General features: G+C 41.0%; 1 protein-coding gene across 1 annotated transcript in view; it reads right to left on the bottom strand.

The window, feature by feature from the left end:
* Positions 1 to 786: 786 nt before the first annotated feature.
* LOC148015797 (ABC transporter A family member 7-like) overlaps positions 787 to 23,930 on the bottom strand; it is a 98,865-nt gene continuing 75,721 nt past the window's right edge. Inside the window, exons 9-18 of the mRNA XM_087663562.1 lie at positions 15,146 to 15,271; positions 14,969 to 15,052; positions 7,637 to 8,004; positions 7,343 to 7,543; positions 7,160 to 7,269; positions 5,922 to 6,006; positions 5,495 to 5,623; positions 5,265 to 5,370; positions 1,602 to 1,690; positions 787 to 1,520 (exon numbers count right to left, since the gene is read on the bottom strand). Coding sequence (XP_087519688.1) covers positions 1,230 to 1,520; positions 1,602 to 1,690; positions 5,265 to 5,370; positions 5,495 to 5,623; positions 5,922 to 6,006; positions 7,160 to 7,269; positions 7,343 to 7,543; positions 7,637 to 8,004; positions 14,969 to 15,052; positions 15,146 to 15,271 — 1,589 coding nt within the window. The 3' untranslated portion in view covers positions 787 to 1,229. The remainder of the gene's footprint in view (positions 1,521 to 1,601; positions 1,691 to 5,264; positions 5,371 to 5,494; positions 5,624 to 5,921; positions 6,007 to 7,159; positions 7,270 to 7,342; positions 7,544 to 7,636; positions 8,005 to 14,968; positions 15,053 to 15,145; positions 15,272 to 23,930) is intronic.

Here is a 23,930-nt window from a genome sequence, read left to right as displayed (position 1 = left end):
AGAAACACAAGAGAAACTAATTGACAAAATGTACAAAGAATGCTCTAAGCCATACATGCTAGAGACCAAACTAAGGCCAATACTAGAAAAAAAAAAAGGTTTACATGAATGAGACCATGACAAATCATCATTTAAGGAAAGAATCAAGCAAAGTACTGAAGCAATCAAAATGTTTAAAGCAAAGCAAACTATGAATCACAAATGAACTTACACTAACAAAACTCAAAAAGTGTGACTAGGTGAAATTGCTAAGATGAAAGTAGCTAGAAAGGACAAATGGATAGTTTATCAAGCTGGCAAAGTCATCATAGAGGAGTTCAAAAAGCCTTGCCACTAAGTTACTTTTGGGGCAAATAGATAGTTTATTGAGGTGGCAAAGTCATCATAGAGACACCAAGTTACTTTTGGGTCATGATGTATTGACTCTGATAGCTTTACTAGTTGTTGTCTTTTGGATGCTAATGGCACCTTGCTATGGGTTTTGTTTGTGCCAATGGCTCCTCGAAGTGGACTGTAAATCACAAATGTTGATTTATATCTTTGTCATATATATATGCCTTTGAGGTATCTAAAAATACATTAATACAACTTTCTTTCTTTCTTTGATTTATGTTCAATGTAATCGACCAATGAGAATGATACTTCTTGCAATAATAGAATGAAGAGCAAGCAATTGATATGAAAACCTTCGACTTGATGATTTGCAAGTCCTTTCTAGAAGTTGCAGGCCTTTATCTTTTAATTAAATTGACCCTAAAGATTTTAAAGTTTTATAAAATTTTCTTTTGACAAATTAACTTCTTTTCTCTCAAATTAAAAATGTTTGACACTAAAACCTTGGTTGTTCATGACCACTACTCAAGCACTCATGGGACCAGAAGGTAGAAGTCACTGCTTTTGTGGAACCTACACAGCTTCTTATTGTATTGCCCGTGCCTTCTACCTTTCTCTATACAGAAAAAAAGTCTCAGCACATCGTCTCCTCTCCATGTAGATCCCTATTGCTTCTCAACAACTTTTGTAATCTATGTTTCTGCACGAGCTTTGCTTCTATCTTAATTCTCTGATTCTGAATTCAAGGTTTTCATTGGCTACAATTTTCGATCTCAAAAGGGTATTATAGTGCTTAAAATCAGGAATATTGACGATGTGGATAACGGTTTATAACCGTCCATCAGCATCGATAGATTCACTGACTTGGGTACTTAAATAATGCTGGTATTTCAAGTTTAAGAATCTGCAGCGCTTTCGGTGGCCACTTTGATAAACACATCTTCCAGAGTGGTGTCTGCAAAACCCCATGCTTGGATGCTCAGTTGGGTTTTAGCATATTCCATAGCTTGAAAGACGTCTGCTATGCTGACATCTGATTTTGGCAGCTCGAATTTTTGTGTCCCAGAGAGGTTGTACAGTCTCTTTGCATTCGGAGAGAGCCTTTTAACCAGCAGCAGCACTTCCTCCTCCTGGCTTTGAGGGGTCGTAATGGAAAATACATAAGAGCCCCCGTACCGCGATTTTAACTGCAAAATTAAACCAGACTCGTGAGACTCTATGACAATGCCCAATAAAGAATCAGTCTAAATATCCTGTTCTTGTCTTGCCTCTTTGGAACTCCCAATGCATTGCAGCTCGCCATTGACAAATATTCCAAGCCGATCGCAGAGTCTCTCAGCTTCCTCCATAGAATGTGCTGTAGATTTATGACAAAAAGATGCAATAAAATTTTAATTTTTCTTTAATTAAGTTAAAGGTTCGAAAAAAAAGAGGAACACATAACTTATCCACACACAGATTTTGAGCACACAAACAGGAACTGTGCAAGGGATGACTGAATCGGACAGTCCTATGTGCGCAAACATGCAAGATTGCAACGTTGTTGTGAGGGTTAGGGACTATAGTCCGGCCATGGCCAAAACACCATGCTGCATTGGTTGCTCCGGGCAAGCCAGCGCCAACCGTGTCAAGACCAAAAGCAATGACTCAGAAGCATTGCCAATATCTAGATATTATGCCTTCATATCATTTGCAAACTTAACATCTGAAAGCTCATCCTGATCCGCAATGGCTAGCATGATGCCTCTGATACAAGTACGTCTGTCTTGTAGAAAGCAGATCACAGCCTCAGCTACCAAAATGAATAGGAAAGGGGTGCCTGGCACCCCTGCCTTGTCGCCAAATTCTTTACTGAGAACCTGGCTATTGGCCGAGTATAGAGCTGCTAGCCCCACTTCTTGATGCCAAGCATGAGCACGGTACCGTCTAGTGTGAGCTGTGGCTTCGCAAAATGTGAATCTTTGTCAGCTTGGCTAGGATCTTATAAGGAGTTTCTGGCAAGGTAATCATTCTCACTGTATGATCTCCACCCATCTCTATTGCCGTTGGGGATCGGATACATCAAATCCTCAGGTAGTCTTTCAGACCTCTGCTGTGTAACTACGATGTTCTCAAGAGCCACCAATGAAGTGCTGCCGATGACCTTCCAATAAAGCACGAAAATCACTTTCCTTAACTTTCTTTTGGATATTTTCCACGCTCTATTGATTTCACTCAACAGACTACCCGTCACATAGAAAGTATGTCAAAGACCTTGGGATGTCTCTACCATGATCAGTAGGGTTTGTGGGAGTACTTACAGTTGGTTGAGCATCATACATGCTTCTATGAAGCTTAAAACGTTCAAGATCATGTACGGTAGGCCAGTCAGTACTCCCCATGACTATGAAGTCTTCTACAAGTGACTGTATTGCACAATGCAGATTAATTGATTCTTAGCATTACTGAAGTTCTGACAGAACAAGATGTAGATCCAGAAGGCCTAGCAGGCTGATCAGCATGGCTTGTAGCTGATTTTACAAGGAGGCTAGTGGCTACCTGAAGATCTGGAGTATAGGGGTTGTTTGAAATTGAAAGGTTTTGACACGTTTTGCAGCATGACAAGTTGGGTCAAGTACTGTAGTAGTTCATTGACTATCTCCATTAGAACCAGGCAAGCTATAATTTTTTGATGAATGGATGTCCATAGGTTTGTCTTAATATAGATTAGTACAAATGTGCTTTATGAGGACATGTTCTTTAGTATCCAATGAAGTTACGTTCACATCATATTCAAGATCTTGTAGTATGGCCTTAAGATAGCCACTTTTTTGAGGAAGATTGCCTCTGTAACCAGCCTTCCTTCTTGGAATGGGTGGTGATAACCTGATTTAAGAGTTAATTACAGCAATAAATAAATGCACATAAAATGAAATACACACTTTACCATAACATTCTTGGAGAGTAGACACCCTGTTGGCACCAAAATTAGCGCCCCTTGAGGTATTTCTTTAGCTTTCATTAAATTGGAAGGAGTACAACTTGAGATTCTTCAATCTCCTCTTGCTAACCAATTGCTCTTGCTGTCAAAAATGACCAGCAAGCCTTTTGGGTCATTTGCCCCTTGATTCACCCAGGACTTCTCCAATTTGACCCTTGGTTGGCCAAATGCTACCCCAAATCAATTTGGGATGGGCTGGCTCCTGAAATCCTTTGATAATCTTCAATTATCAATTGCTGATTTCAGTCCCTTGAGCCTTCAATCTCTGGCACGGATCCCAAGGTGGCTGCTAAACCCTAATTTCTGCTGTAAATTAGGGTTTACTACAGAAATTACAGATCAACCCACCAAAAATGGCTGAAATCTCCTCCAAATGGCTGAGCATAGGCTGAAGGAGATGATAGAATACTATAGAGAGAGAAAATTCTAAGATTTGTCGCGAAGAACTGATCAAAATCTGATGTTGCCCTGCTGTGCCAACCCCAAACGGATGCACCAACAACAATAGGAGCATCAGAGACTGTGGTCTTCAGAAGAAAGTGTATCAGCAACAATTGCCAGCTTCTCAAGGTCAAGAATATGCAATCTCCATCACCGAAATGGTCTCCAATGGTTGGGAAATGGCCCCAAAAGCTGGCAGCAACAGTCCAACACCTCTTTCCAACAGCTCCAAAATGAAAAAAAACGAGATTTCCCTCTCCCTTCAGCCCTATTTAGCCTTTCCCCCACTTGCATAGGAAAGTTTTGCCACGTGGCAACTTTCTTAATCCATTTTCAGCGATTTCCAACCATTTAATTAATTTTCAGTATTAATTGATTCTGAAAATTAATTCAGCCCTTAATCCATGCCCAGAAAATTGACCTTGCCCATCCAAAAATTAATTGGCTAGGCCATTTGCAACCCAAAGTGGTCCCATACATTAATTGACCCTTGGACAATCATTAATCCATTAATTAATGCCTAGTCCCTAGTGTCACCAGTGACACTTAATGGCCAATTAATGGTTATAGGGGCAAACTGACACCAAATTTCACCTAGAATCTAACAAGTGTAACTTGTTACAACTTTTGCCTTTGACACCCATCTTTTTCACAAGGTCCTTTGGCCTTTAACTGTGAAAAAGTAGCTTGCACCTCACATGTGCAACACGTGTGCATCTTTTAATTGCACATTTGATTAATCGTTTAATCAAATGTCAATTAAACATAAGCAAAGCATCAAATTTTCACATTCTCGTGACAGCCTCTATTGCAAGCCTTCTATTGTCTAAGGGGACTTGTTGGCCTATGTAAAAGCACTGTGGACTTCTCACTATTTGAGCTGCAGAATGTTCTGTCTGTTCATATATTCAGCCACATCCCTCCTCTTTCGCTATGAGAATGAGTCACATGAGCCAAGAGGGTTGAGAGTTACAATGCAGAGTGCCTGGATGTCTACCAAATTCATGCCACAAATGCATTCTTCAATTGTATGCTTGAGGACCGTAGTCCTATTGAGCATCCTTACTATGTTTCCTTCTCACAGCTTGACATCTGTTATCCAATGCTGCCTTCATGGCCCAACCTGCCTCTGATGCAAGAACTCTTTCTTCAACAAAGGAAGTTTATTCAGATGACCACTTCGACCCAAGGATTTGGATAAACCGTACATGCAGAGAAATTGAAATTGGCCTGATACTCCAAACAAAATGAAACGTTTCTTGTGACTATCTTCTGGCTTAGCAGTTGAGGTCCCCAATAATGAGGCCCTCTTTCTTCTTAATACAAGGAAAACATGTTAGATTCCAATAAAATTACAAGATGCCAAATGAACCTAAAAGTTTCCTTTATCCCATGTTTAGAGTAGAATTCTTGATCACAAAAGATAAAGCTGTATGTATATAATTCAGAATTTGCATAGCATGTGTGCCTGACAGCTCCAGGAAAAAATGGAAATAGCGAGAGGTCTTACTTGTCAATATAATTGCTCTCTCTTGTTTAGCTCGTTTCACAACGTTCCACAGATTGCTTCTTGAGGCAGGGTCAAGTCCTGTGCTTGGCTCATCCATGTACACAACCTGCATAAACATTTACTCCATCAAACTGTGACCATTTTGCATATAGCTCACATAAGAAACCATGAAATTGAATTACTGGGAAGAATGTGACATCTCTACAGCTACTGAAAGAAAGCACACTTACTTTTGGATTTCCTATAAGAGAAATAGCAACACTGAGTCGACGCTTCATGCCACCACTGTATTTTCCAGCTTGCTTGTCACCAACACCTCCATTGAATAGATTCACACTTTTTAAAGAACTATCTACTGCCTGATGTAGCACAGTTTCAATCAGTTCAATTGCTAAGCTATCAATTCTCCTTGTTTGTATAAATTAGAAAGTAGTAGTTTGTGTCTATCAAGCAGGCAAATGGGGATGCTCAAGTACCAAAGGTAACAAAAACAACCTGGTTCGCATCACGATGAGTGAGAATGTGAAGATAAGGCAAGAATGTATTGATATGAACCATGAAAAATGATGATGCGAAATGAGAATGATTTGATATGAACATATGAATTTATTTCAAAACTAAAGGTTATACTCCATGTGCACTCTTTCTTGAACTTACTGATAGTAAGTCAGGTCCCTTGAGATTTTTTAGGCGTCCGTAAAATAAAAGGTGTTCCCTTCCTGTAAGTGTTTCCCACAGAAGGCTGAAATATTTAAAGAATACTTCAGTTTCTTTCAAATAAGTGACTTTATCAAAATTAGAGACATCTTTTTCCTTACCTTATATGAATTCTTCTCTATGAATTAAAGACATCTTTTCCCTTATCCAATGTATTCTTCTCTATGAATTAAAGACTTCTTTTCCCTTACCCTACTAATTCTTCTTTATAGCTTGCGTAGGAAATCACATTCATAATAGAAGGGTATTCCAGGGAAACCCCATATCGTACGAAATGATACCTAAAGCTACGGAAATCTCATGAGAAGAAATGTTAGAAAGCACTAGTGATTTGTGCATATCTTTGATGATATCTGGAAAACCGAAATGGAAAGGAATATTGGAATCAGCTGAGGTAGAAGGGTGACCACCACTCAACAAGGTAAAATATCTGGAAAACTGAAATGGAAAGGCATATTGGAATCAGCTGAGGTAGAAGAGTGACCACCACTCAACAAAGGTAAAATATCAGAAGTGTATGCATAGAATTGGAGGTATCCTTCCAGGAATCAGAAAAACTTCTTGAACAATAAGTGCAGAACGTCCAAACAGTCGTAATCAGTTGGACCAAAATAAGTGACAAGAGGAGAGAAAAACAGAGACAAAGATGTTTACAAAGAGAAGGACGGAAAAGCATTCATCAGAAAAACTTCTTGAACAATAAGTGCAGAACGTCCAAACAGTCGTAATCAGTTGGACCAAAATAAGTGACAAGAGGAGAGAAAAACAGAGACAAAGATGTTTACAAAGAGAAGGAAGGAAAAGCATTCATAACTTTGCTACCAGACTATTTCAGGTGTTTCAAAACTTAAAACTCTCACTAGGTTGGTAATGAAAATAACAATCTGAAGTTACTCCTTGAGCACAGCTTTCCAGAAAAAGTTGATGACCTTTAGGTTCATGGTTTTGATGCATACTATAAATACTTGGAAGCCTTCCTTGTACTGTATAACACAGTAGTTCAACATCAAGACTAGATTAACTGAATTCAACCTAAAATATTCTGTGAGTGCAAGATAAAGGACATTGACCATTTGCAAAATCATAGCATGTACAACATAGTTGCAGCATTTGTTTTTATTTGTGAATGGCATTTCAAGCAATCTAAATGGTGTGAGATAGGTCAAAACAGGGCTCACTCATGTTGTGGGCATACTCCCATGCATGAATATATACTGCTAAGATTTTCCTTGATATCCAATCCTTCAATAAACACAGTTCCTGAAGTTGGAGGGGAAAGGCCAATCATCTGCGACAAAACTCAAACATCATCAGTCAATGCCTCCTATAAACTGGCAGCGACCAAAAAAATGCCAAGTTACCATATTTATGCTAGTTGTTTTCCCGGCACCATTAGGACCAAGCATTCCAAAACATTCGCCGTGGGGTACAGCAAGGGATAGGGTTTTTACTGCATGCTTTGGAGGATTTCCATCTTTGCCTGGGTACACTTTTTTCAAATCATCACATATAATGGCATGGTCCAGACCCAATCCTGATAGATATTTCTCAACGGTTTCCCTCTGGAACAATATCGGCATGCAAAATGATTGGACACTTACAGACAGACTTGTTCATAAAATAGAAATTAGTGTTCAGTTTACAGATTGCTCTACCTCTTGAATAACATCCTGTTTTTGCAATTGAACACTCACTTCGGAGCCTATAATTCTTGAACTGGGCTTTCTTGTACTTTGTTGCTTTCTTTGCAAAATACCATTCAGAAAAAACAGAGGATCCTTCTTCAAACCACTTCCAGAACTTACCACTTGATCCAGATAGTAAGCAGCTAGTAAAAACAAAAGCCATTCAACTGACAGTATTCCAAGAACTCTCTTCAGCCCATTTTCAGGATCATTTAAGTTATTCCAGACCATTCCGTCTGTACCCTTGTAGTTTCCTATGAATGAATACTGCGAGAATTCATAGAGACCTCTATACAAAGAAAATCCGGGAAGAAGCTCCATAATAAATATTGCCGCCCCTGTGAAACAAACATCCAAGGATGATTTTATATTTAAAACAAAGCAAATGAGACACCTGTAATTTGCAGTCATTCAGAGGACTAAGTGACTCTGAACAAAGAATACATGACTAATTCTTAAAGGGTCAAATGCAGGTCACTTGTCAGCCTTCAACAATTAAAACTGGTTTTTCCTCTGAAAGTGGGGAATATGGTGGTAGGTTAGGGGCCAGGGCCACTCTGCTGCTGGGAGTAATAGTGCCCGAATTTGAATAATGAGAGGCTAGTAACCAGAAGCACATGGAAAAGTGGAGCCATCACAAGGTAGAATATATTTGGGCTGACGATCACTTAGCCTGTCTCAAGATCATAGAGCCTGTAACCTGAAGGCACCTGACTGTAAACCACAAAAATGTGGCACCTTAACTAATCATCTAATGCTACCTCTTGATCTATCAATATATGTACATACAGTCAACACATCTGAAAGCCTAGAAATGAACACAAAATGTTTCCTCCCATGGAAATCCTTAAAGGGTGTCAGACTTGAAACCGCCACTATAGGAGACCTAACAGGAAACACTGGTAAAAGCTGCCTCAGCCCAAAAAAACTTAGGCAACTAAGGCAGCCTTTGCTTGAACATTATCCAAGCCATCCCCATTACAATCTTATACTTACACTCTATTACACCATTCTCTGATGGTATGCCAACATCACTCCCTGTGTGTAAGCCATGACTTTAGAGAGATCCATTTTATGAAGACCAGATTACTTTGGAAACATCTTTATGAAGCATAAATGGAAATCCCGGTGTGATCAGCGACTGCTGAACTGGACAGCATGAATGTAGGGAGATCTTTGCGCTAAGGCAGTCATAAATCCTGGTGCTCTGAGGCAGCTCTGAGCTCTGATGCACTTCCCTGCACGTTGCAATCATGAACTCTTATGTATTGATACCTGTGGTCGTGAACTCTGATGCAGAATAATGCAGCTTTACATTGATACTTGACACTACTGTTAGCTACTGTATTGTAGTCATGCAGGGTGTGCACAGTGATTACAGCACTAATTCTGGAGGCCATTGATGCCATTGAGAGAAGTGTAAACCTGCAACTATAAAATGGGAGACAAGGTTGAAAACTGTGAACTGGGAGACAATGTTGAAAATGTTGAAAATGATGGAAATGCTGAAGAAAAGGGATCTACCAAACCCCACCCAAATTGCACCTCCATTTTTACAGAAGAATGCAAGAAATTACACTTTCCCCTATCTAGATGAGGGTGGAGAAACTGCGTAAAACTAAAGATGATGCAATGTATGAGAATGTATAGCTCATGGTCAAAGCAGAAAGGGTTAGCATGAGGCATGAAATGAAAAACTAAATAGGTGAAAAGATGGAAAACATTAAAACTGACAGAAAGAAATACATCATGATATGCTTAGCTCGACATTAGCGATGGTATTGTGAGCTCGACATCAATTAAGGTGGTCAAGGTGGGTACGACTAGGATCAAGCATAAGCTCTATCCCAAGGACAAGTTAGACCCTGAGACTCAAGCACTTGTTGCATTAAAGTAGACCAACTTGTCAATTTTTTTGGCTAAGGTGAAAAAGAGCCCCCCATGGAAGATACACTTGCATGCAGCCCAGAACTGACCCAAACTTCACACATGGCAAATTTCCATTTCATTGGGGCCTTAACATATGAATTCAACCTGAATAGCACTTTGACCCTCCCCACATTAAAATAACACTGAATGCTGCCGAACATTTAAAATGTCTAAGCCCTTTGAAACATTAAATGTTTCAATGTGCATTTAAAACCCTCACATTTCACCTTTGCATAAATTAAAGGAAAGTAATGATTTTTGTGGCATGTTTGTTGCCCTGGCCTTTATTTGACACTGCCCAAGCACTGTCCCACATAACCAAGTTGTAAGAGTGCATTCACATGCATGCGACATTAATTTACGGAATTACTTGGTGGCCCTTGTTGTCCACGTCCAACAGACGAATCAACTCATTCGATCTGTCCTGTCCAATACGACATGTCCAATCACATTCAATGGTGTCCAATGGAAACTGTCCAACTGTTTTAAAGTGCCTGTTTCTGACCATTTGGGATTACTTTTGGGGTAAGTTGCAGTGTTGTTTAGGCTTCCTCTCCCACAACACATGGGTACTCTCTCTTTTATTTTCTCTCCCTCTTTCTCGCTCTAATTTCCAAATCGAATTTCAAGCTCTCTATTCTCAAACTCTCTCTCTTGAAGCTCTCCTTCGCCCCATCTCCACCCTACCTCCACTCTCAAGCTCTCCATCCTCTCTATCCTCAAGCTCTTAATATGTAAACTCTTGGTATAAAGTCTCTAAATGTTTGAAGTGTATTATTTTAAGTCCCAATAGTAAGATACGCATTAAAAATGTACATACAATTTTTTAAATCAGACGTACCACTAGACGTAGGTCCAAGGTTTATTAGTCCGATTAGTACCGTACTATTATCGGATAGTACCAATCGGATGCCATCAAACGTGACAACCATGCTTGGGCCCTAGTTGCATGCCTCTGAGAGGGTTGCAACCACTCAGTCTATGCTTTATAATTTGGTAGAAAATCAAGTTCCCCCCCACATAGCTGCATCCTTGGAAGCAAATTTAATGATGACAAGGTGGATGTGATTTTCGCACATGTGCCCATGGACAAGCCTTAGCTAGAAGCTTGATCAATGGATTCTTTGCAAAGTATGCAGATGTGCATCTGCCACCTTTGACCTCCATTTGCACCACCTTTTACCTCAATCTGTCAAGAAGTTTGGGGAATGGGAACTATGGCTGATTCTTAGAAAATGGTAGTTATCAAATTGCTACCTAAGGTACCTTTGCCTTTCCTCTCTCAAACATTGGAAGCCTATTTCCTTGATTGATGGTATGTATAAGATTTATTTTTGGCCAATGTGCTGGCTAATCGATTGCATAAAGACCTTCCAAATGCAATGCACCTTTTCAAATACGGGTGCATTAAAGGGCAAAACATTTTGCATAATATCCTCAATGTACAAAAGTGAATGGATTATGCACCATATTTTTAAAAAAAAAGAGATAGTGACGCTCTATCAGCTATACCCTAGAAGTCAATGCCTCTGCATTGCTGATCTTTGAAGGTCTCCAAGTTGTTGAAGTCGCCTCCAACAATTGAAGAGTTCACCATAGGCAGGCCAGCCACAATTTCTATCCAACATCTAGTACATGCTCAAACCTCAAATAGGTACATTGACATTGTGGATTCCAATGCAAGAACCCCCATGTATAGCCTCACCCATAAGGCTCTACCTGCAACGATAGTCCTATGATCCCACACACATGATGGTAAGCATGAGGCAATCGAGGTGCATATTCCTCCACTCAAACCATGGGTGCTGATAGAGCACTCCCAAAAGGTGTGAGAACCTCTTGAAAGTACCTTCCCAACTTTGTTGGCCTAGGAAGGGGAAAACTAATGCTCCTAAAGAACGATATCGATGCATTCTACAAGGGCAAGTTGTAGCTCTAGTCAAACAATCAACGTCTTGGGACCCTATGCTCCACTACAATGGGGGTTGTTCACGTTCCAAGATGCTAGGTGTACGCTCCTCAATCTCCAAAACTTTAGGTATTTTCTTAACATCTACCACTACCACACACACCTTCAGCACCCCTATTCCCATCATTGCATCGGCAAACGTCGCTGGGAGTACTATGCCAAAGAGTTGCCCACCTTCCTCTACTAGCTTGCGGTACTCCACTGCAAGACCTGGGAAGAGGAGGGTAACAAGATATTTGGAGAATCTATGGATATGCCCAAGGAGACTATGAAGCTATTGTACCATGGGACAATGTATATGACCCCCTTAGTGGATGCAACCAAAGAGCTATTGACAACCTCTTGTGCGGCATCCATTGAGGTGAGATGAACCATGAATATGCCCTGGCCCATTAGTGCCACCTCTACTGTGTGAGGCGGCCAATGTGCAAGGTGGAATGAAGCCAATCATGGAGCTGTGCCCAAGAGGGAGAATGATCCACAACTTGTTGAAAGACTGTGGTCTCCTCTAGTTTTTTCTCCATAGTGCAGACTATTTGAAGGTGTTCCTCTGAGAGGACCACTCACGAACCATGTGATTGGGAGCACTTGGGGGATGTGCTGATGTTGGAACAAAGATTTCCATTGCTATGCTCGCCAAAGACCTCCCGAGTAAGTAACAAGTCCAGCGATTGGGGGAATGCTGCTGCAGAGAAACGGGCAGTGGATATTGAGCTGGGGTTGGAGAGGAAATGCCAAAATAGGGATTGAGGGAGAGGGCAACAAAGGGTCAGTGGCTGGCATGACACATGCTACTTTAGGCAGCAAGCAGTTGGCAGCAAGTGAGGCAACAACATGGTTGGTGAAAGCCGAGGTAAGGGCAACAGTTCTGGTAGAAAGGGAGGGTGGCAGTGGTGAGATACGCAGGTAGGCAGCAAGAGGGAGGCAACAATACAGCAGAGCAAGTGGTAAGGGCAAGCAGCTGGATGCAGGGAAAGGCAATGATGGCAATAGGGCAGGAAGGTGGCAGTGAGAGAAGACAGCTAGAGTGTTGACAGCAATGGCAGCTAATAAGGGAGAGGGGATAGTCACTTTAGAAGCACGCATACGGTAAACTACTGTCGGGATAATGTTGATCACAACCTTTTCTAATAGTTAGCCAAGACAAGTGAAGAACTGCCCTGTCTAAACCAATGCTGGATACCAGTTGGCACCACTCTAATCCTGATCATCTGTATTAAAACAAAAGGAGAAATTTGTCAATTACCTAGGAATTACTACATCTCAAAGTATCCTCAAACCCAACATTTCCATCTTGTCAAATTTAGTACATACTACATAACAAATTCTTATCTGGCCAATCCAACAATCTAAAAGTAAGCAATACCTTGACTCAAATTGGGTTTGCATTTTGTAAGAGAGCAAAGAAGAATATGGAGTTTTAATCCCATAGGTAGCAAATGAGAATAAGGAGTCAAGAAGCTTGGGTAGCTTTTAAATATGTGACGAGGATACTTGAATTCATGTATTGCTGTAGGAAATATCAACCTCTTGAATCAAAGCCTTTGCAGTATTTTTTTTTTCCAAAGAAAAGAAAACTTCTATGAATGACACGTTTGAGAAAACCCTCTTGAGAAAAAAGTACTAAGTACAAAAAGGGCTCTGTAAAGAACAACTGAGTACATCATAAATACAATGGTTCCCAAGTTGTAATCTTTAACCCCCACTCTCCTTAATCCCTGTGAAAACTTTGAAGCTACCTCCTCTTATAAGCTCAGTGTCTCCATCCATCCATCAAAGCAAATGACTGGGTCCAGGTTGATGTATGATTTCCCTCACAATGTGCCACTACTCTGATCCTCTGTCTAGAGCAGCATGTGAACTATGCCTAATCCAAGTTCTCTCTCTAAAGGGGGTTGTTCTCCTCCACCATGAAATTTGAGATTCTGTCTTGCTAGTCACATACGTCTCCTCTTGAGAAGAGACCCATCCAGTTCTAAAAGTGGTTGAATATATCCTCCACTTGGAAGGGACTCCATCTGTCATGGTCTCTACCATAACTCGGTCACCTCTAGGACCATGTAGTCTCTACCTCTGGATCTCTTGCACTAGCTCCTAAAAAGCAAACCAATATCCCACTAAGAAAGCAATCTGCACGGAGAACCTCCCCTAGGAAAGATAAGTCCTCTATCCAAGAGTGTGGCCAGACTCTGATCTCAAGTATTGATTGAAGAGAACAGGCTGCCTACCCTTCTCTCCAACTGTGGGCAGTTGTAATAAATGGAGGCCAAATGAAACACATCTCCTAGATGTGATGATGACAGCTGCAAATCTGACCTCAAAGCTCCTCCCTCTCTCATCCTGATCTCTTGAAAAGTCCGCCAAATGCTAGGCTGCCATGGTGCTCCAAGTGTAGGTGTAGCAACTTGCAGCCTCTATAGCAAAAGTTTCTTCCAAAGCTCCTCACCTAGAAAAAGGCCCCTAACAATGAGTTTAGCTGATAAGGCTCTGGTCTAGCTATCTGGGTTATAATCCCCAAGCCACCTCTCAATCTAGGCTTAAGAATAACTTCCCAAGACACCTTTGCCTGGCTGGGCTCCCATCTCCTTCTCACCAATTAAAATTCCTGATGAGGTGCTTCACCTAGCCAATGCATGACCTAGAGAAGTCCCCACATGAAGTGATTAAAAACCTAGTTGGCAACCACTACTCTACCTGCAAAAGAAAGCCTCGGAAAGGTCCTGATGCTTAAAATAGAAGAGGTGCCAACTGTTGCTCTGAAGCAATGTCAATCCACACCTGACATCCAAGATATCTCACCACGATCCTGCAGGGAGCCTAGGCAAAATCCTTGTAAGGTCTCCAGTCTGGCTATCTAGTGTCACATGCCCAAAGGCCATACAACTTGTGCCAAAAAGTACCAAAGTAGCAACTACTTTGACTGTTGAACAAGCCATTGGTGGCCATCCTAGAGGCATGCGTGATCCTTCTATATGATCAAATGATGACTATTTCAAGCCACACAGAATATGGATGAATAAGCCCCGTGTTGAAAAAGATGTCAATCTATGGATTTGCTACGTGCAATACAACAAGACTGCTTCAAAGAATAGCCTATCCAATCACTGGATGCGGTACTCTTAAGTGGTAACACCCATCCCTGTTAATAAAACACAAACTAAGCTATCTGTTATAAGTTATTTAGAACCATTGATTGGACACTTTGACACTTGGTTGGATCTTTTAGGGTTAAACTTGAGGCAGAACATGAATCTATGAATTGCCAAAACAAATAGAACATGCACTCATGAATTGCCAAAACAAATATCACTACATGGTGGCTTTCTCTCATAATATGGCTTGCCTTTTCCTTATAGGAGTCTCATTTGATGAGTTGGAAATAGTGGCGACTTTGGAATACTTACCACTAAAGCTTTTGTCCTCGACAAAGTTTCGAAATAGGAATTGCCCAAGCAATCCAAATCCAAAAACATACATATATCCAACAACTGCAAGAGAAAATTTATTGATGTTGAAAAACACATAATAATAGAAACAGTGACTTTTAGATAATGCATCATTTCAGTTTTCCTTCATGCTACCTGTAGCAGTTCTGACATTAGAAAATATTGTCGATGCTAGAAGTCCCAATGCCACTTGCACATTAATGAAGATGAAGTAGAATACAAATTGGATGCTGTAAGAGTTCAATCTGAAGAATTTAAGATCTGTGAAACCCCCACAAAAAGTAGAAAGTTTTAAATCTCATGATGATGATTTTGAACAAAAGAAAGCACCACGTATCATTAACCGAAACTGTAGAAATTAGATGGTACATTGGAAATATAAGTATCCAGTAAAATATGGGGAGTGAAATGGTTGTTCTCCAGCTAGAGGAAATTCTACTTGAAAGAAATCATTGAAGTGAGATGTTCACTCTCCATCATGTGTGCACAGGTCAGAAAGAAAGATATTTCAAGGACTTTAACAATGTGAGAATGTTACAGAACTCATGAACAATGCTCTTATCTTCTCCAAGGCCCAAAGAAGGTGAAATCTAGGGATGCATACAGATATTCATTTCCAGTTCAGATGCAGCTTGGCTTATTAATCAGCAGGATATGTTGTCCACGACAAGATTTTACCCATCAATGCATGTCCCAAATAACCAAGCAAGCTCATACATCAGAGATTTCCAGCACTGTCTTGTTTGAGAGGCATCTAAATCAAGGTTGAGCCTCAGAAGGTTCATAAATCTTTCACCTTGGTTCACAGGCAAGAAAATAAATAATGACCCTGAAACAAATCAGACAGATGACACAACAAAATTCTAAGGTACAGCCCAATGGTTGCTTTCAACTAGGGATGTCCCACAGGTCTCCCAACTGAATATCTTTCCAAATCATGCTGGCCACAGTATAAGGCAGGGAATGACTCTCCATGAGAGAGAAACTCAGGTTCTGATTGTTGTACCAACAAATTCTAAGGATAGAGTTCCAGCACCCTTTGGGAGTCATACAGCCAACAATGGCCAACTTTAGCAGATATGCCAAACAAACGGTCTACAAACGCAAACTTTTCAACCTCATCCACCTGCAGATGTGCCCTTGTAGCAAGATCAGCATGCTTGATCAACATGGTCTGTACTTACGATGTTAAAGTCAGCAAATGGTCCTTTACCACAAAATTTTTTTCACAAAGGTATTTTGAAGAATCACCATAGATGGCTAGAATCCTACAAATGCCTCTTGAAGCATCAAGAGACCATGCTTCTGAAGAGTCTCACAGGTCATTTTAGCCTCTCCCTTTTATTTTCTTGAGGGTTACTGAAATAAAGAATCATTAAATGTACAAGAAATTGTTCAGCCAACATGCAAAGCCATATGTACAATTGCAAAGACAAGAAAAAAAAACCGAACATGGCTACTAGCAGTTAAAGCCCCTGAGCACTGCAAGTGTCCTGCACAACCACCACATACATAGAGATCGAAGTCATGAGAATCACCTCCTTGGATTGACAAATATGGGAATGATTTGTGGCACTTGAACAAATCACCATGATGGTTGAGAACAAACTCGGCAACATTCGGAAGAACAAGCTGCTATCAAAACAAACACTCTTTTTTTGAAGGTACATGGTTGGAGACTTTCAAGTAGGTCAAAAATTGGTAAAATGTCAAATAGCTTTGCCCTAGTGTTTGCAGTGTTCGCCGTGTCTCAGTCCCAGTGTGGCTGATCATCCTCTCAGACGTCCCGGCCATTGTAGCACGTGTGTCACAGGATGTTTACAAGCTACAGGCCTCGATTGCTAAGGCGATTGAAGAGAAAGTAAGTGGAGAGCAGCGTCGGTTTCTTCTGATGGAGCAACTCAAGGCCATCAAGAAAGAGATGTGGATTGTCCACAGCTGATGGAGCTGTATGAGGGAGGTCAAGCGCACAAAACATTGTAACCAAGTTTTCATCTCGCATACGCCTAGGTGTTCCTTTGGTTTGGAGATTGTTCCATATTTCCTTTGGTATTTCCCTTGAGCTTTGGGATAGACTTTCTTGCCACTTCCATGCCAGATTTTCATCATTGTGATTTGAAAAACTTTTTAGTTATTTGGAGAATTGTCATGTAGGTTGTCCTAGTACTTGGGTTAGATTTTGGGCACTTTGGACAATATGGACTCAACCAAATTGTGCATATATGTGGTACTGTTGAAGATGGAGATGGCAGCTCCAAGCTCAATACACGGTGTGAATAGTAGATAGAGAGTGAGCATAGACACAGCTCGGCACATGATTCATTCAAAAATGTGTAAGACAAGTACGAAGTATAACCCTTAGACATTAGGGTTATGTAAGTGCCTTAAGATGCGTTCACACCCAAAAGTGTGGTAAGTGACCGAACTATGTAACATAGCCACACAAATAGAGAATAGTGTAACGGAGGGGGGGGTTTGGTGGAACCTCTCTTACGGAGAGTAAAAAGTGCTGGAGTGTCCTATAGATCACGGATACTCGTATGTGAGCGTAGGCGTGAGTCAAATCCAACAAACCCCCTTGGAGTGAAAAGTGATCAGCATACAAGGATCACCCACCAAAGGAGATCAAATTTAAAGCATTGTGAAAAGTTTCAAATTTGTCACGAGGGATCAGCATACAAGGATCACCCACCAACCACCAAAGGAGATCAAATTTAAAGCATTGGGAAATGCTTCAAATTTGTCACCAGCAAGCTTTGGTGAAGATGCCTGTCACATTATTGTTGGTAAGAAAGTAGACAAGGCTAATATTCCTTGCGTGTAGCCTCTCTCTGACAAAGTGATAATGTATCTTGATATGTTTCGTGCGTGCATGAAACACTCGGTTGTTTCGGTTTCGTACCACTACAATGGCACTCTAACTGTCAGGAAAGGAGTAGGCTCTGTGACAAATACATCGAGATCAACCAACAAACATCTCAGCCATACACATTAACCTATAGTAGTGAAAGTTGCCTTGTATTCAACGTCACAAGATGATGTGGCAACAGTGGATTGTTTCTTGCTAAGCCAACAAATGCAAGATGAGCCAAGAAAGAAACAATTTTCACTTGTAGAGTGACGTGAATCAAAATCACTAGCCCAATTGGAACCGCTATAAGCATGTAAATGTAGCCCTTCCCCCCCCCCCCTTCCCCCGGCATAAAGCAATCCAAGAGTCTTGGTGCCCTACAAGTAACGAAAAACACGCTTCACAGCTTGCTAATGTGACATGCGTGGATTGTGCATATATCCACTCAAGGCTGAAACTACAAACTGAATATCTGGCCTTGTGTTGTATAAATAAATGAGGCATCCAACTGCTGGAGCATATGTATGAATGTCAAGCAGATCACTATCATCATGCAAAGACAACTTGAGTCCAGTCTCCATCGGTGTGTTAACTAACTTGCGATCCTGAAAGCCAAATCTCTCAAGGAGTTTACCAATATATCTGGACTGTGACAATCCAATGCCTCGAGTATCATGAATAAACTGAATGCCTAAATCGTAATGCAAAGGCCCCAAATCTAACATTTCAAAAGTTTGCTGCAAATTTTTCTTGAATCTTAAAATTTGATCACATGTGTCCCTGTGAGCAAAAGACCATCCACATAAAGACAAATGACCAGCAAAGATCCCCTCTCTTTGCATACATAAAGAGTAGACTCTGATGGGCTACTAAGGAACCCTTGGCTAAGTAAAAAGGCATCAATTTTTACATGCCAAGCTCATGGAGCTTGCTTCAAAACATACAAAGTCTTTTTTAGATTGCATACCAAGTGTTCAGATCCTTCAATTGCAAAACCCATGGGCTACTGAACATACACTTCTTCCTGAAGTTCCCCATGTAAAAATACAGTTTTAATGTCAAGCTGGTGCACAATCCAACCATAATGGGTAGCCAAAGCAACCATACACCTAATGGTGGTCATACGGGATGTAGGAGTAAATGTCTCCTCATAATCAATGCGCTTCTTTTGCACATAGCCTTTTGCCACAAGCCTGGCTTTGTACTTATCAATGGATCCATCCACTTTTTTTTTTCAACTTAAAGATCCATTTAGTACCAATGGCTTTCTTTCCAACAAGCAATGTAACTAAATCTCATGTTTGATTCTTCATGATAGAATCAAATTCAGCTTGCATTGTTGTCATCCAATGCACACTGTTATGCATCCTTAAAAGAATCATGCTCCTTATCATCGAGTGTGTTTGTTGCCATTACAAACTCCATTGTATTAGCATAATGCTTGTCTTCTTGTGCAACCAGCACAAGGACCATCCAAATGACTGTCTTTAAAAGTCTACAAGTACCATCTAGGCATTTGTCTAGCTTCCTAATTACGTACATGCTCTTGATGAACCTCAAGTTCAACATCTTGTTGAATATTCAAATCAGCCATAGACTGAATTTCTGCATTGTTTAATGGAGCAGTTGGCTGAACATTTTACTCGTTTAATGAAGCTTCAGCTGTATCACCAAAAGAAATAGGCAACAACCCTTCAAACACATCATTTGCAACTTGATATGTGTCAAAACCAACAAGAGAGAATTCTGATTTTTCATCAGAAATCACATCCCTATTGACAAAGACTTTCTTGGAAATAGGATCTACAATCTATACCCTTTGCTTTCACTGTTGTACACCACAAATATGTACATTGTCCAACTTCTTTCTCAATACTTTGGGAATATGAGCCTATGCAACACATCTAAAAGTATGAACATGACCAACTAAAGGTTTATGGCTGTTCCAAGCCTCAAAAGGCGAGACATTTTTAAATGCCTTAGTAGGGCACCTATTCAAAACATGACAAACATACATAACCGATTCCATCCAAAAACCATATGGCAAGTTTTTAGCTTTCAGCATACATCTGGCCATCTCCATGAGTGACCGATTCTTCCTTTCTGCAACCCCATTCCATTGTGGAGTATATGTAGTAGTATGTTGATATGCAATGCCTTTTTGCTTCAAAAAATTATTTAGCAAAGAAGACATGTATTCCCCCTCTTAGTCTAAACAGAGAGTCTTAATTTGACAGCTAGATTGATTTTCCACAAGTGTAATAAAAGCCAAAAATGCATCATACACTTTTGACTTTTTCACCAATGAATAGATCCAACAAAAGCAAGTAAAGTCATCAATAAAGGTAATGAAATAATAGCATCCACCCAATGACTTTGTTTGCATGGGTCCACATACATCTAAATGCAAAATCTGCAACTTGGCCGTTGCCTTAAAAGCAACATCACGAGGAAAAGAGAACCAATGCATTTTCACCAAAATGAACCATCTAATATCTGAGTACACCACATAAGCATAAAATTACCATAGTTAAAATGCCCCATGCGAGCATGCCATAACTCTGCCTGAGACATAGCAGGAATAATAGTAGATGCCAAATAGACTAACTGATCAATCAAATGAGCATCTAACTCATAGAGTCCATGACATAATGTGCCAATAAGTACCAAAGTCAAGAATTCTTTATCTCTAACTATGCATTTATCATCATGACTTGCATTCCACATTTTGCTAAAGAAGAAATGAACAACAAATTCTTCTTTATTCCTGGCACATATAATGCATCCTGCAAATGGAGAGTAGAGCTATCAATGGCTTTCAAGACAATCTCTCCAACACCTCTAATAGGATAAGATGCATTGTTGGCACATTGCACAAATTTGCCAACAGGAGTTGCAAGAACAGAGGCAAACAAATCCTTATGGGATGTAATGTGGTTAGAAGTACCACTATCAAAGAACCAAGTGCTAGCATCCTCTGTAGAGTTGAATGCTCTATCTGCCCAAGAAGAAGCATAACTGCAAGTGTAAAAACAGTAGTTACAGTCAACAACAAACAATGTGGACTCTCTAGCAATAGCAAAAGAAGGTGCATCGGAAACAGACATCCCAGACGGCTCCTTTTTCTCCTTGGCAATGCATTTCTTGCATTCTATGATGCAATGACTTGGCTTTTTACAATAATGGCACTTGTCCTTCTTGGCTTGCATGCCCCCCTGCTTCTTGTTGTTCTGTGAAGTGCTTGAACTTCCAAAACTTTGTGGAGCATTCCTAGACTGACTATCCTTGCTCTTCTGTCTTGCCATAAAAGCCTGTTCGGAGGCTACAACGTCCACCCCATTGTTCTTCCTTGTTTGCTCTTCTTCCGGCAGTAAACTGACCAACTGAAGAAAGGTAAGTGGCAGTGGAAAAATTCTCATTGTGAGATTCAATGTCGTGTGAAAGGCCAAATAAGAAGGTAGCAAGGAATTCAAAGTAGTAGAGATCATCTATGCATCAGAATAATGCTCATCTACATTCATCAACTGGTCACGCAAGTCTTGAATTTTGTTAAGATGATCCTGCATAGCATTATCTTCGTCCATCTTCACATTTTTAAGCTCCTTTTTTAAGAAAGAAACGCAGATCTCATTTTTTCTAGCAAACATTTACTCAAGTGTAACCCATGCTACTCGTGGATAAGTAGCAAACCGTATATATGGACCACTAAACTGCCAATGCAATAAGTGACAATACTTGGGCATCCTGAGTGTCCGAAGCCTTTTGTGCAGTTATTCTTTGGGGTTGTGGGGCTGAGCTGGAGCTAGCCTCTGACCACATCCTCCTTGGGGAGGAGTGCAAGAGCCACAACTCTAGGATGGACTTTTTCACCACTAACATACTCCCAAAGATTTTTAGCAACGAGTACATTCTTCATCATGAAGGGCCACAAAGAATAGTTATTGCCATCCAATCTAACCTCTTTAGATACCTAAGTGAATACATCACTCTGTCCTCGATTGACCATGATAAATGTCACTCTTCCAAATAGGCACAAGAGCAATAACCAAAGCTGGATTAACATAAAAATCTGCAAAGTTCCAAAAATTACAGCAAACACTAAGCTGTAATTAACAAAACTGTGTCATACTTGATCACTACTGTCCAATGTGCAAAATTTCAGTCAATTTCTGACTAAGCCTTCAATACATGTGCCAATGTCTGCCCAACATGCAAGAGCCCCAAATTTTTTACCCGAATTCCAAGAAATTTCTGCAATTTGTGACCAAAAGCACTTGCTGAAGCACAAATGCACCTTTCCCTTGCAAAAGCCCTTTGCTATAGCTCTGATTTTTCGAATAAAATGATAAAATATACCTATGACAGCCAAGAGCATGTGGAGAACGAGCTGAGCTCCAGCTGTGGTTGCCGAAAGTGTAGGTGGAACTGCCTGAGCTGGTGGTGGAGCTTGCTGTGGGTACAAGACAGAGGGTGCAGGGAGGCAGAACAGGGCGGCACAGGCGGAGCAAGGGGCAGCACAGGCGGAGCAGTCAGGTGGTGATTGCTGGACAGGGAGGCACCAGGCAGTGCTGCAGGCACAAGCGTAGGGTTGGCAGCCTGCTGGCGAACTGGGCTGGGCAAGCACTGTGGTTGGCTATAGGCAACAGTTCCGGGAGAGCTGATGAGGAGCTGCACCGGGTGAGCCTGACGAGGCTAACGAGTGTTACAGCTGCCAAAGGCTGGCCTGACGAACCCTGAGCTCTGATCCCAAATGTTGAAGATGGAGATGGTAGCTCCAAGCTCAGCACATGGTGTGAACAATAGAGAGAGAGTGACAGTGTAGACACAACTTGACACATGATTCATTCACAAGTGTGTAAGACAAGTACAAAGTACAACCCTTAGATCTTAGGGTTGTGCAAGTGCCTTAAGGTGTGTTCACACCCGAAAGTGCAGCAAGTCACCGAACTGTGTAACATAAAGACACAAATAGAGAATAATGTAACTAGGGGAAAAAACCTCTCCTATAGAGAGTAAAAAGTGCCCCAGAATCCTACTACGGATCACCGACACTCCTATGTGAGTGTAGGCATGAGTCAAACCCAACAGGGACTGACAAAAAACGATGTTTGAGGCTGATGAAGAGGGAATGCTAACCAAGACAACTTCTAGCCTGCAGATACATGGCAGCATAACCATCATGACAGCAGCCAAACACTGTCAACCTTCTGCTAATGAAATGCCAAGCAGCAAAGGCTGTGTAGTATGGTGATAGCAATGTAGAACAGGTGCTTAGCATGCAGAGGCGCCAAGGGCTGGTTTCCGATGGACAGAGCAATGTTCATGAATGTAACAGCATTCTGAGGGCGACAACCTGCTGCAAATGATATTGACAGGCTCAATATGATGGCACCAGGCAGCAACAGAGAGGAAAGGTTGCTGTAGATGGGGAAGAGCAGTAGACAGCAGTCACTCATGTTGCTGCAACAGTAGGAAGGTGGAGAGACCAGCAGCAGTGGGCATGGATTGACCAGCAGGGGGGCACCCAAATTGGTTGCAATCTAGTGACCAAAAGTGGGCAGCACCTTTTGTAGGATAAGTTAGAGCTAAAGTTAGGGTTAGGGACAGAAGAGGTGGTTCACACTTACGTCATTTATAGATCCATTTATAGAAGGTTAGGGATAGAAGGAAAAAGTTAGGGTTAGGGTTAGGGTTAGGAATAGAAGGGGTAGTTCACACTTACCCCATTTATAGATCCATTTTTCCCCTAACAAATCTCATGTCTCATGTTCAATTAAATAATTGATTAAAATAATGGTTTGGGCTTGTTCGAGAACCGATTAAAATCAGCCAACAAAGATGTATAAATTGAGGGTTAATTATATGGTACCCCTCTCAAGTCCAAAATGGGATCCTGAGGGAGATGGCCTCGTGACTAAACCAAAAGAGGTGCCATCCCAAAGAGACCAAGGGTGTTGTTGAGAAACCACTTCTTTTGTGTATCCACTTCAGTTAGGGTTTTGCATAGACAGCCCCAAAAAGGGCAAGTGTCCTCATTCCAGTCACTTTTTCAGTGGGCGCCACCCTAGA

Source organism: Lygodium microphyllum, chromosome 23 (genome assembly GCF_053477565.2).
Source record: "Lygodium microphyllum isolate KBCC chromosome 23, Lygodium_microphyllum_v1.1.10, whole genome shotgun sequence".
NCBI classification, from domain to species: domain Eukaryota; kingdom Viridiplantae; phylum Streptophyta; class Polypodiopsida; order Schizaeales; family Lygodiaceae; genus Lygodium; species Lygodium microphyllum.
The sequence above is the reverse complement of the archived record's forward strand: the minus strand, read 5'-3'. Positions and strand labels throughout refer to the sequence as shown.